The 14,318-nt window shown below is 45.3% G+C and overlaps 1 protein-coding gene across 1 annotated transcript; it reads right to left on the bottom strand.

Annotated features, from left to right (window-relative positions):
* Window positions 1-5,143: 5,143 nt before the first annotated feature.
* On the bottom strand, window positions 5,144-8,426 carry LOC140481183 (macrophage-expressed gene 1 protein-like). Its single transcript, XM_072576972.1, has one exon. It carries the CDS (start codon window positions 8,135-8,137, stop codon window positions 5,981-5,983), a length of 2,157 nt encoding a protein of 718 aa, XP_072433073.1. The 5' UTR covers window positions 8,138-8,426; the 3' UTR covers window positions 5,144-5,980.
* Between the last annotated feature and the right edge of the window lie 5,892 nt (window positions 8,427-14,318).

Genomic DNA, 14,318 nt, shown 5'->3' with positions numbered 1-14,318 from the left:
GAGCACCTCACACCCAATGATCAAACGCACGACCACTGCCATCTAGAAGGACAAGGACAACAAATACATAGAAATGCCAGCACCTGTCATGAATCCATATTGGCTCTCCCTGATCAACTGAAAATATTTGAGGTGTTCAGTCACCCCATTCTCAATTATAGACACCAACAATTTCCCGACCACAAATGTTAGGCTCACTGGTCTGTAATTCCCTAGTTTTCCTATTTTGCCCTTCTTAAAAAATGGAGTGACATGCGTGTAAATTCTGTTTTTTTTTCATTAGTTCACGAGCTGTAGCATAGTTTAGACTCAACCATATTCTGCAGGTCCAGAGTCACATTCCTAATAAAGGGCTTGTGCCTGAAACGTCGATTCTCCTGCTCCTCGGATGCTGCCTGACCTGCTGTGCTTTTCCAGCAACACACTCTCGACTCTGATCTCCAGCATCAGCAGTCCTCCTCGAGTCCTTGTAGACCTGACTAGGTAAGGATATCAGCATTCCTTTCCTAAAGTGAACCAGATGGATTTTTACAACAAGGGTCAGTGGTTGCATGGTCACCACTGAACAAGCTTTTCATTCCAGATTGTTATTGAATTCAAATTTCATCATTTGCCATGGTGAGGTTCAATCCATGCTCCTAGCCTATGGTTCAGGTTTACTACTCCAGTAACAAGTAGATGGAAAATATACCCTAGAATAGGTAAATGGAGCTTCAATCCAAAAGAGATTAGAAATGTACCATTTGCATAAATATGTATATGATAAATATTTGGAGATAGCAAAACAACTATTCATAATATTCAGGGGGATCAACACTAATGGAAACAACTTTTAATAAAAAGACCTTGTACCAGTCAGTCCTTGTAAACAAGTTACAAATGAATTATTGTAATATGGGCATTGCTTGTCCTTGAAATGGTGATGATGCCAGGTTTTATTTTTAAACTGTTGGAGTCCTTGTGGTAAAGATGCTCCCACAGACGTTACTGTGGAAAAGGACATGGAAGATACAGAATGTTGGGAAATAGGTGGTGGCATCTTGAAAAATGTCCATATTACAGAGGAGGAAGTGCTGGATATCATGAAATGCATAAAAGTGGATAAATCCACAGGACCTGATCAGGTGTACCTTAGAACTCTGTGGGAAGCTAGAAAAGTGATTGCTGGGCTCTTACTGAGATATTTGTATCATCGATAGTCACAGGTGCCGGAAGACTGAAGGTTGGCTAACATGGTGCCACTGTTTAAGAAGGGTGGTAAGGACAAGCCAGGGAACTATAGACCAGTGAGCCTGACACTGGTGGTGGGCAAGTTGTTGAAGGGAATCCTGAGGGACAGGATGTACATGTATTTGGAAAGGCAAGGGCTGATTAGGAATAGTCAACATGGCTTTATGCATGGGAAATCATGTCTCACAAACTTGAGTTTTTTTAAGTGGAGGAATACCCTGTGGTCGTTCCCCTGAAAAACATGTATACCATTTTGGATACTGTTGAGGGGGACTACTTACCAGGGATATGCAGTGTGGCCCAGGTCTCTGGCACAGAGCCTGTCCCTGTTGCACAGAAGGGAAGGAGGGAAAGGAGGAGGGTGTTAGTCATTGGGGACTCAATAGTTAGAGGTTCAGATAGAAGGTTGTTGGGAACGAACAATATTCATGGTTGGTGTGTTGCCTTCCAGGCGCCAGGATCCGTAATGTCTTAGATCGTATCTTTCAGGTCCTGAGGGGAGAGGGTGAACAGCCTCAAGTCGTGAGCCATGTAGGTACCAACGATATAGGTAGAAAGAGGGAGAAGGATGTAAGGCAGGATTTCAGGGAGCTAGGGTGGAAGCTGAGAGCTAGAACAAACAGAGTTGTTATCTCTGGTTTGTTGCCCGTGCCACGTGATAGTGAGGCAAGGAATAGGGAGAGATATCAGCCAAACATGTGGCTGCAAGGATGGTGCAGGAGGGAGGGTTTCAGGAACTTGGATAATTGGGACTCATTCTGGGGAAGGTGGGACCTGTACAAACAGGACGGTCTTCACTTGAACCAGAGGGGTACTAATATCCTGGGTGGGAGATTTGCTGGTGCTATTCAGGTGGGTTTAAATTAGCTCAGCAAGGGGATGGGAACCTGAGGTGTAGTTACAGTGCACAGAAGGATAAGAGTAGGGAGGACACGGACAGGGTCACAGGAATGTGCTGGCGGACAGCAAACTGATTTGGCTTTGATATTTGAGTCATCATTGTCTACAGGTTTAGTACCAGAGGACTGGAGGATTGCAAATGTTGTGTGCTTGTTCAAGAAGGGCAGTAGAGATGACTCAGGTAATTATAGACCAGTGAGCCTTATTTCTGTTGTAGGAAAGGATTATAAGAGATAAGATTTATAATATCTAGCAAGCAACAATTTGATTTCAGAAAGTCAACAAGGTTTTGTCAAGGGCAGGTCGTGTCTCACAAACCTCATTGAGTTTTTTGAGAAGGTGACCAAGAACGAAGAAGAGGGTAGGGCAGTTGATGTGGTGTACATGAACTTCAGTAAAGCCTTTGATGAGGTTCCACATAGTAGGCTGTTGGAAAAAATGCAGAGGCATGGAATTGAGGGTGATTTAGCAGTTTGGATTAGAAACTGGATTTCTGGAAGAAGGCAGCGAGTGGTGGCTAACAGAAAATATTCAGCCTGGAGTCCAATTACTAGTGGTGTGCCATGAGGATCTGTTTTGGGATCACTGCTGTTTGTCATTTTTATAAATGACTTAGACGCAGGCATTGGTGGATAGATTAGTAAATTTGCAGATGACACTAAAGTCGGTGGAGAAGTGGGCAGTTTGGAAGAATGTTATAGGTTGCAGGGGGACTTAGATAAACTGCAGAATTGGGCTGAGAAGTGGCAAATGGCGTTCAATGCAGTTAAATGTGAAGTGATGCACTTTGGGAAGAATAACAGGAAGGCAGAGTACTGAGTCAATGGAAAGATTCTTGGTAGTGTGGATGTGCAGAAGGATCTTGGAGTCCATGTACATAGATCCCTGAAAGTTGCCACTCAGGTTGATAGTGCTGTTAAGAAGGCATACAGTGTGTTAGGTTTCATTGGTAGAGGAATTGAGTTCTGGAGCTGCAATATCATGCTGCAACTATACAAAATGCCGGTGCGGCCACACTTGGAATATTGTGTACAGTTCTAGTCGCCATATTACGGGAAGGATGTGGAAGCATTGGAAGAGGTGCAGAGGAGATTTAGAGGATGTTCCCTGGTCTGGAGGGAAGGTCTTATGAGGAAAGGCTGAGAGACTTGGGTCTGTCCTCACTGGAAAGAAGAAGGTTAAGAGGGGATTTGATAGAGACATACAAGATGATCAGAGGATTAGGTAGGATAGACAGTGAAAGTCTTTTTCCTAGGATGATGACGTCAGCTTGTCCAAGGGGGTGTAACTACAAATTGAGGGGTGATAGATTTAAGACAGATGTCAGGGGCAGGTTCTTTACTCAGAGAGTGGTAAGGGCATGGAATGCCCTACCTGCCAACGCAGTTAACACAGCCACATTAGGGAGATTTAAACAATCCTTAGCTAAGCACATGGATGATGATAAGATAGTGTAAGGGGACGAGCTGAAAATAGTTCATAGGTCGGCGCAACATCGAGGGCCGAAGGGCCTGTTCTGCGCTGTATTGTTCTGTGTTCTACATTGGATGTTGCCAGGGTTGGAGGATTTGAGCTATAGGGAGAGGTTGAATAGGCTAGGGCTGTTTTCCCTGGAGCGTCGGAGGCTGAGGGGTGATCTTATAGAGGTTTATAAAATCATGATGGGCATGGATAGGATAAGTAGACAAAGTCTTTTCCCTGAGGTGGGGGAGCCCAGATATAGAGGGCATAGGTTTAGGATGAGAGGGGAAAGATATAAAAATGACCTAAAGAGCAACTTTTTCACACAGAGGGTGGTACGTGTATGGAATGAGTTGCCAGAGGAAGTGGTGGAGGCTAGTACAATTGCAACATTTAAAAGACATCTGGATGGGTATATGAATAGGAAGAGTTTGGGAGGAATATAGGCCGGGTGCTGGCAGGTGGGACTAAATTGGGCTGGGATATCTGGTCAGCATCGACAAGTTGGACTGAAGCGTCTGTTTTCGTGCTGTACATCTCTATGACTTCATCCCAATGACAATGCTGGAATAGGGCAATATATGTTCAGTCAATGTAGTGTGTGAAGTCAAGAAGATGACAGTGCTCATTTGCGTCTGCTACCCGTAGACTTTGAGATGGTGAACGTTTCAGGTTTACGTGGTGTTGCAGTGAATCCTGAAGACCATGCACACTACAATTGCACTAATACTGATCTTGAAATGAGTCGGTGTTTAAAGTGTATCAAAATCAATTTTTTAATCTAAGAATCACTGAGAAACAAAGCTGGTGTAATGGGTTAAATTTACAGCAGGAATAAAAATAAATGAGGAAGACACTGCAGGCCAGTCAGTATCTGTTGAGAAACAGTTCTTTCTGAACCACCATGTTTCCACATTGCCTCATTTTGCTCTAGTTCCCCTTTTAGATCTGTGTTCCTTTTTCTGTGTTCACCCGTAATACCTTAAGATACAGGAGCTGAATTAGGCTGCTCAGCCCATCGTGTCTGCTCTGCCATTTGACCATGGCTGATATAACTCAGATGTTGACTACCACTAAGCTCTGGAATTCTTTGTCTAAATATCTCAGGCACTCTAACTTTCTCATTTCAATTAAGTCACTCCATAAATCTACCCATAGTATAGGGGTCAGTGAGCTCAGTTGACTTGATGGTTGGTTTGCAAAGTAGAGTAATATCAACAGTGTGGATACAATTATTGCACTGGACCTCAAAGGACTCTCCTTCCCAATATTTCTCCTTACCTGAGGCAGGATGACCCTCAGATTAAACCATCACCAGTTGTCTCTCTCTCTCTCTCTCGAAAGACAAGGCAGCCCTACGGTCTGGTAAGACTACGGTGACTTTGCCTTTACTTTAAACCTACCAGTTAAAAGGAGTCAGCTGTTCGAAGGTTTCCATAGTAGCTCAGTATAAAATGTTGCTGATCAAGAACATTGAAGTGCCTTGAGCTGTTTCAGTAAGGTGTGATGTGAATTAAAATTATCATTAAAACATGCCCAAAAAGCAAGTGAATACATTCACCTCATTTTTATTTAGCAAACGCATATTAATTCCATTTCAAAGTTCTATCTTTTTTTTGTCTCATGAGATTTTATTAGCAGTTTCCGCATTTGATTTCAGTTTGAGTCTGTTGCATCAAATATTTACTGTGGTTAATAAAATTACATCTAATTTTCCCAGTCATCCATTCACAATGATGGTACACGTATTATCAAATCAGAGTGTGTTGTATAAATCAATACCCTCCATAGATTAATACTATTAAACAAATACAAATAATGCTGAGAATTTTAAGAAAAAGTATGGAATTTGAGAAAGATCAAATCACAGAATGTTTTCAGACAAAAACAGTTTCACACCAACACCTGATCTAATCACAGTCTCCTCATTTCCAAACCCTTAAATATCCTCATCAGTCCAGACCCACTCAATCAATGTTCATTCCTCATATTCTTATTTCCCATCCCAGATTAGTCCAAACTTCTGGTTAATGCCCCATGCCCTTTAATATCTGCCTGCCTAATCCCTCTTTCCTGCTCACTCCCCATTAATACACCACCTCACCTCCTAACCATTCAATCAAACCAGTGGCTGATTTGCTTTTGCCAAACTAACAAATAACTTAAAATAGGAATGTCCACCCTAGCCCTTCTTCCAATTTAATGAATTGTACCCAAATAGGCTATTAAGCAAAAACATAATACGTAGAATCCAAGAATCACAGAGAATTAAAGCAAGTGTAATTGATTAAATTCAAGGCATGGATAAAATTAAATGAGGAAGACACTGCAAGCTAGTCCAACTTAATGAGTTATACCCATGTATTCAGCCCCAATGTGTCTTTTCTGATCAGACACCACTGTTCTGGCCTCGAGGACATGAGTCAGTTGTATTTTCATGTTCTTCCTGCTCAGAGTCAGAAATTAATGAGGGTGTCTCCAAATTCTGGTAACCACGGTTTCTCCATCGCTTCCTACCATAGTAAGCGAGTGCAATCACACCCACCAGAGCCAGGGTAACAGTGACAGAAATGGCGACTGTGGCCCCTCCGGAAGAGCTCTTGTTAAGCAACTGACGAACTTCGGATGCATGGGCCATTCTCCACATTTTGGTGTGAGTATCCTTAAGCCAAGGCTCTTGGTATTGAGAGAGAACAACCACAGTGTTAGTGGCACTGGCAGTCAAAAGAGGGAGATGTGAGAATGGGGGAAGATTGATGCGGGGCAAATCCATCCCATCAAAGGCACCAGATTTCACACAGTAGAGTATTTGGCATCCATCACTGATGACAGCTAGGTGTTGACTGTAACCCTTGGGGCATTTCTTGGGGTAAGTGCTTGGCCCTGTTTGCGTGACACTGTCCTGAATTACTTTGGGATGCTGAGCCAGGGGGTTGCCAACATCGCAGCTGAAGAAGCCACCAAAGGTCACAGAGTAACGGAACGCCATCTCGTAGTCATTGCTCACACAGACTTTCAGGTCTTGGAAAAGGTTCAATGGGTAGAAGGATGGAGGGCACGAGCGGGTCTGGGTCAGTGGGTTCCCAGCATCTGTACTGTAGAGGCCACCAAAGAGGTAGCCTGAGGACTGGGTCACTGAGCCCATGGCTGCACACCAGTAAGCCTTAAACTGGGCTCGGCGTATGTAGTAAGTATCTCCACACACATCCTTACAGCAGCTAAAGAAAGCCCAACATGAATGGCAGTGGCGCTGACACTCATACTGACTATAGGCTTCCTCTTCTACCGCTGTGTGCAGCTCAATAGCTGTGTACTCAGAGGGACAGCTAAGTGACCCTGTTATAGGGTTCTTCTGCTCCAGAGCATCGCACAAGGGCTTGGCATCTGCACCTGAAAGCCTGATGCATTCCTGGTAGAGGCCCCCAAAGGTGAAATTGGTGCCCATATCCATGCAAGACCCATCATCAACATTAGCCCTAAAATTGAAGTTGGGGGAGTGGAGGTCCAAACAGCCAGGATGTTCGTTGACAGTGTAGTAGAGGGAAATGGCTCTGTTTATAGCCTGAGCCACCTTCCTGACTGTAGGTTCCGGGAGCTCTGGGACAGTCTGTGGGTTAACAAAGAAATTCAACGGTTGTCCTGACCTGTCAATGGCCACCAGCTGGTTGGTGATCGCCTGCTGCCACTTCTGCAGGGTCATCCCTGGATAAAAGGGGATCCCACCATTGCTCTCGATCATGGAGTGGGATCTGTTCCCCAAATACTGCCTGGTGAACTCATCCGCGGTTTCAAGTTGGCCGCCAAGGCCAACATTTACAACGTGGAAGAAGGTGGCACCAGCGGACGTGGTGATGGTGGACTTCCGACTCCAGCTGTCGGACACAAAGCTCGATCTCACCTGGTCCTCCTGCACCAGATTGGCACCAGCATGGACACCAGTCAACACGTGGGTGCCGTAGTTAAGGATAAGCATCTGGGCGTAGTAGGAGGCAGCTCTTGTCTGGTTGTTCTCCAGGTAGTTGCCTATCTGAATCAGTTGATCCTTAAAGCCCTGGTCCAGTTGGAAATTGGGATAGCTTTTGATCTGATACATGAGGTTCCTCACCTGGATTCTGGTGGTCATGCTGCTCTCTCGCACCTGGTGAGTTTTGACCCTCTGGCTGCTCGTGGAGAACTTGCCGTTCAGGAAGGACAGGAAGGAGATCTCAGCGTTGACCGAGGCGCTGGTGGAGCTTTTGTAGTTGCGCCAGTTCTCGATCAACTCCGATACCGTCTCGATGCTGGTCCGCTTCAGGGGCACCACGTATACCTGGTCCGGGAGGAAATACACTCCGTCCTCGGTGGTCTTACACTGAGAGTAGCTGATGTTCATCACTCTGCCCCGGTCCAAGTTCCTCAGGTTGTCCCAGCCTCCCCCGGGCAGCACTTCCAAGGCGGTCAAGCTTTGGGTCTTCCGACATTCCTGCAGACCGTCCGCAGTTGACACTTGCTGCTCTGACCCCACGGCCAGAGAGTGGAGGAACACAAGAACCAAGAGCGGACCCATCCTGACCCAGCAGTCTCTCTCTCTCTCTCTCTCTCCCTCAGCTCCTTCTCCGGTCAGAGTTGCTTGTTCAGTGAGCTCGGGTGATGGATTTCTGTTTCATTTCAGGCTCACGGTGTTTCCTCATTCTCTGCTGCTGTGTTGGGTCATGAAGTGAAACATCGACAGGGAAAGCCCACGCGTCACAAGGTCAGCTCCAGCGGCCAACTCTTCCATCTCCCCCGCCCCACTTAAAGGGGGAATTTGCTGGTGGTCCGTTATGAATTAATTTGGGCGGACCGTCTCTCTATCATATCTTCATAAGAAGAGAAGCAGCCCCGCGGGTGTGTTACACCAGACGAAAAGTCTACATAATATCTCAATCATATTCCATAGGAAATGTAGGGTCTTAAATCCCAGCACCGGTGATATAACCCCTGAAGCCTGTTGTGTAGGAAGACAGCCACTGTGGTTCATTGGTTAGCACTGCTGCTTTGACAGTGCCAGAGACCTGGGTTTGATTCCACCCTTGGGGTGACTGTGTGGAGTTTGCATGTCCTCCCAGTGTCTGCCTGGGTTTCCACCCCTTTCCCCAGTTTCCTCCCACAGTCACAAGGGCGCGCAGGTTGGGTGGGTTCGCTCTCGGATAAGGTCGGAGCTGGGTGGGTGCTCCCCTGAGGTGTGGACTCAATGGGCCAAATGGCCTCTTCCCACACGGTAAGGATCCTAAGAGGAGCTCAGTCAAATTTAGGAAAATGTGAAGGCCATTCAGCCACCTTATCAACAACTGAGTGTCTTCAACTTCCTGCACAGAGAATTCCCAAACATTTGGCGGGGGAGGGGGGGGAAACTCCACCTCATCTCACAGGTGATCAGAATTGGTGGCGCACAGGGACCTTGGAGGATTTTAGTACTAGATTAAGTTGAGCAGACAGAGAGGAAGGGGGTAAGGCCTCGGAGAGATTTGAAAACAAGTGTGAGAATTTCAAAATTGACCCTTTATCCTGAGGTTGTGCTGACTGATTTAAGACTCTCCAGTGTGAGAAAAAAACAGCCTCTAGGCATTCACACTGCCAAGTGATTGAAGATTCATAAATGGCTTCAAGTAGATCATTTCTTGTTCTTCTAAACTCCAGACAGTACAGACCGTACCTGTTCAGCTCTCTACATAGGACAGCACTCACATCCCTAGTAAAGCAATCCACTGAACCTGCATGCCCTTGCTGCTGGGTATAAATTCCTTTGGTGCAGAGATCAAAACCGTACACAGCACTTGAGGTGTGATCTCACCAAATCCATGTGCAATTGCCATAAAGGCTTCAGTACTCGTGTTCACCACCTTCTCAAGGGCATCTAGGGATGGGGAATAAATGCTGGCCAGCATGCAACTGAATGCATCCCATGAATTCATAGGATCCCGACAATGTGGAAGCAGGCCATTTGGCCCATCGAGTCCACATCAAACGTCCCACCCAAACCCAACCCCCTTACCCTATCCCTGTAACCCTGCTTTAAGGAAAGTCACTCATGCCCCATGAGCTTTCACTGAGTTTAAAAGTGGATGGGACTGTGAAAGATTATACAACAGGTATCTGAGTTAATCCTGTCAGTTTCTCACCAGGGCAGGGAAGGGTGTGGGGGTGAGTTAGGGGAGTGGAAATGGGTTGACTAAAATTAGTTAAATTGAATTTCAAAAGAGCTTGAAGCGTCACTCTGAACAAGTATCTCTCCTCCTCCTTCACAAAAGATAGGCATTTGCTTTGTCAGCTGATTTGTTCAGTTAGGACAAAGTTTATTTTCAGATTAATATTGAAGAACTGAAACTGAGTACATTTTGAGACATGAACACATGCTATTGAGATCAACCATAACAATGTGCAATTTAAAGGAAGACAGAGGGGCAGGGACTCATGAAGGGCAAGGGAAGAAACTCAGGAGCTCAAGGTAGCTGGAGAAATGGTTGCCAGTGTCTACAGCAAAGGAAATCCAGGTGATCAGAATTGTTGGAGCGCGGGGGCCTTGGAGGAGTTTAGGACTAGATTAAGTTAAACAGACAGGGAGGGGTGAGGCCTTGGAGAGATTTGAAAACAAGTGTGAGAATTTTAAAATTGAGTTGTCACTGGACTGGGAGCCAGAGATAGTCAATGATCACAGAATGATAGCTAAATGAGATGTGGTATGAGTTAGGATAAGGACAGGAGTGGTTTGCATGAACTCAGTTTACCAGAGCTTCAAAAATCAAAACCAGGGCAATAGTGAAAAGTATTGGGAAGGTGGGGCTCTGTGATGATGCACACATTTGATGACTAATGCATTTGGTATGCTTTCCTTTATTGGTAATAGTATTGAGTACAGGAGTTGGGAGGTCATGTTGCGGCTGTACAGGACTTTGGTTAGACCACTGTTGGAATATTGCATGCAATTCTGGTCTCCTTCCTATCAGAAAGATGTGAAACTTGAAAGGGTTCAGAAAAGAGTTACAAGGATGTTGACAGGGTTGGAGGATTTGTGCTATAGGGAGAGGCTGAACAGGCTGGGGCTGTTTTCCCTGGAGCGTCGGAGGCTGAGGGGTGACCTTGTAGAGGTTTACAAAATTATGAGGGGCATGGATAGGATAAATAGACAAAGTCTTTTCCCTGGGGTCGTGGAGTCCAGAAGTAGAAGGCGTGGGTTTAGGGTGAGAGGGGAAAGATATAAGAAAGACCTAAGGGGCAACTTTTTCACGCAGAGGGTGGTACGTGTATGGAATGAGCTGCCAGAGGATGTGGTGGAGGCTGGTACAATTGCAACATTTAAGAGGCATTTGGATGGGTATATAAATAGGAAGGGTTTGGAGGGATATGGGCAGGGTACTGGCAGGTGGGACTAGATTGGGATGGGATATCTGGTCGGCATGGACAGGTTGGACTGAAGGGTCTGTTTCCATGCTGTACATCTCTATGACTCTAAGTGTAGTTGACAGTTAGAGGTTGTGTGATGACACATCCCAACGTACATTCTGCTATTGTTGCCAATCTATTATTCAAGACAACAGTTAGGAACAACAAATGTTTGTTTCAGTTATATTATTGCTCCAATTTCTGAAAGAAACTGAATAAGGACTTCACTTTGTACAAAATCCAGAATCCTACATTACTGTCTGACTTAACAATGCAAAGTACAATGGATCCTACCAATAGACTGTTCAGCCAGATGTTGGAATCTAGCAAATATCACTCAAGCATGGGAAGTTTTGTTTGCACCGTGGACCTTCAAGGAGGAAAGTTCATGACCTTTCAAAGAAATGTTTGGTTGAAAGTCCCACAGCTCAAATGAAGTTGCCCGTCACCTTCCTCACCTGGAACTGTTGATTTGCCGAAGAGTGACATTTTACTAGAGATGACCTACAGAGGGTATTACAGCATCAGGCATACTTTAATGACCCCAACCTTACTTTCCCTAAAATCCCCTCTCACCAGCTAAATAGCCCTGTCAACAATACCCACCATAACACAATCAGTGTTAAATACATGCTTGGAGGGGAACAGGTTGAGCCCTGTATCAGCAATAGCATACCGACAAGAGGGCAGACAGGCACAATGAGTGGGAAAATGTATGGGCATTTCACTGCAAACAGTTAATTGAATTCCAGTGAAGGAGGTGGACTTGAGATGCATGGAGTATCGGAGGCTGAGGCCTGATCTTAAAGGCGTATATAAAATCATGAGCGCCGTGGATAGAGTGAAAAGGGAACATTTGTTTTCCCAGAGTAGAGGAGTCCAAAACCAGAGGGCAGAGGTGTAAGGTGACAGAGGAAAGATTTAAAAGGGACCTAAGGGGCAACTTTTTCATGCAGAGGGTGGATGGATACAATGACAACATTTAATCGGAATCTGGATGGGTACATGAACAGGAAAGTTTAAAGGACTTTGGTTCAAGTGCTGGCAATTAGTACGGGATTAACGTAAGATATCTGGTCAGCATGGACGAGTTGGACTGAAGGCTCTGTTTCCATACTCTATGACTCAATGACTCTATGACTCAATGAACAGTGCCATGAGGAGGGCAACATCTCAACACTAAGGAGCTTGATTGTCTTGGAACTGAACAGGGAAAGTCCAGCACAGCCAGATATTGATCTGCATTTCTGTGGTTTTGCTTGTCCTGTTGTGGCGTGTAAACTGATACTGAAACAAAACTAAAGCCTGCTGATTTCCCAGTATGAAACACAGTTCCTTTTCATAGAATTACAGAATACATAAAAGACCCTTCAGCCCATTGAGTCTGCACCTAACAAAGAGTAATCTGAATCTGCACTTGCCTCATTTACCAGCACTTGGCTCATAGCCTCAAATGCTGTGACATCTTAAATTCTCATCCAAGTACCTTTTAGAGGTTGTGACGTTTCCTGCCTCAACTACACACCTTTTCAGAGAATGTTTGGTGAAAACAAATTATGTTTCATACCAGGAGTTAATAAAGCATGGTGCTGGAAAAGGCACAGCAGGTCAGGCAGCATCCAAGGAGCAAGAGACTCGATGTTTCAGACAGGACCCTTCTTTAGGACTGGGGAAGGGGAAGGGAGTTGAGAGATAAGTGGGGGGAAGGGGGTGGGGCTAGGGGAAAGTTAGGCGATAGGTGGGTGAAGGTAGGAGGTGATTGTGACAGTTTGGTGGGAAAGATGGAGTGGATAGGTAGGAAGGAAGATGGACAGGTAAGTCAGGTCAAGACGGCAGATCTGGGATATGGTGGGGGAGGGGAGATTTGGAAACTGCTCAATTCAATGTTCATGCCATTTGGTTGTAGGCTCCCGAGGCGGAAGATGAGGTGTTCCTCCTCCAGTTTGCAGGTGGTCTTGTGTAGGCGGTGGATGAGGCCCAGAATGAATATGTCCTCAGGGGAATGAAAGTAAGAGTTGAAATGGATGGCCACAGGAAGTTGGGGTTGGTTGATGCATATTGACCAGAGATGTTCCCTGAACCAATCCATGAGTTTGAACTTGTCACAAAAATAAAGCAGGGCTTTATTTTTGATCAAGTGTCAGTACACCTGGGTGACAATCACAGCATTTATATGAATCAATAAAATGTTACCCAGTTTGCAGCTCTGTCTTTGTCTGCTGGGTGCCTGAATTGGTGGTGCCGAAGGACATGGTAATATCAGGTATCAGGCACAGCAGAATTGCACTGGTCCATCAGTTAAAGGCTCACTGGAAAGGACTGGACCAAAGTTGGTCAAATGGCAACAAACAGGTTTATGGTCAACTTGGGATTGGAAAGGACTGGTTTCCAATGGGCTTCTGCTGGACTCATGCTGCATCTTTGGCTGTTTGTATCCGTATTAATGATGTGGGTTTCATGTAAGGCATGGAAGCTTATGAGAATGTGACATATAGGTAATGTCACCAGGTAGACAAGGCAGTGAAGAAGGCTTTTGGCACACTGGCCTTCATCAGTCAGGACATTGGGTATAGAAGTTGGGAAGTTATGTTGCAGTTGTACAGGACGTTGGTGAGGCCACATTGGAGTAGTGTGTTTGGGTTTGGTTGCCTTGTTATAGGAAGGATGTGATTAAACTGCAAAGAGTGCAGAAGAAATTTACAAGAATTTTGCCAGAGCCCAAGAGTCTGTATTATAGGGAGAGGTTGGACAAGTTAGGACCTTTTTCTTTTGGGCTTAGGAGACTGAGGGGCAATCTTCAAGAAGTGTATAAGATCATGAGAAGCATGGATAGGGTGAACCCACTCAGCCTTTTTCCCATGATTGGGGGATTGAGGACTAGAGGGCATCAGTTTAAGGTTAGAGGGGAAGGAATGAAAGGGATCCTAAGAGGCAACCTTTTTACACTGAGGGTGGTACGAATATGGAATGAGCTGCCAGCAGAAGTGGTTGAGGCAAGTACATTAACAACATTTAGAAGGCATTTGGACAAATACATGGATAGGAAAGGTTTAGAAGGATATGGGCCAAGTGCAGAGAAATGGGGTTAGTGTTGATGGACATTTTGGTCGGCATGGACCAGTTTGGACCAAAGGGCCTGACTCCGTGCTGTCGGGCTGGTACAATTACAACATTTAAAAGGCATCTGGATGGGTATATGAATAGGAAGGGTTTAAAGGGATGTGGGTCAAGTGCTGGCAAATGGGACTATATTAGGTGAGGTTATCTGGTCAGCCTGGACGAGTTGGATCGAAGGGTCTGTTTCTGTATTGTACATCTCTTTGACA

Source organism: Chiloscyllium punctatum, chromosome 9, assembly GCF_047496795.1.
Source record: "Chiloscyllium punctatum isolate Juve2018m chromosome 9, sChiPun1.3, whole genome shotgun sequence".
Classification (NCBI taxonomy): domain Eukaryota; kingdom Metazoa; phylum Chordata; class Chondrichthyes; order Orectolobiformes; family Hemiscylliidae; genus Chiloscyllium; species Chiloscyllium punctatum.
This window is presented reverse-complemented; position numbering and strand designations above follow the sequence as displayed.

Bases quoted from the DNA above. Each gene is read 5' to 3' on its own strand.
- LOC140481183 (XM_072576972.1), bottom strand. From the start codon at position 8,137: ATGGGTCCGCTCTTGGTTCTTGTGTTCCTCCACTCTCTGGCCGTGGGG.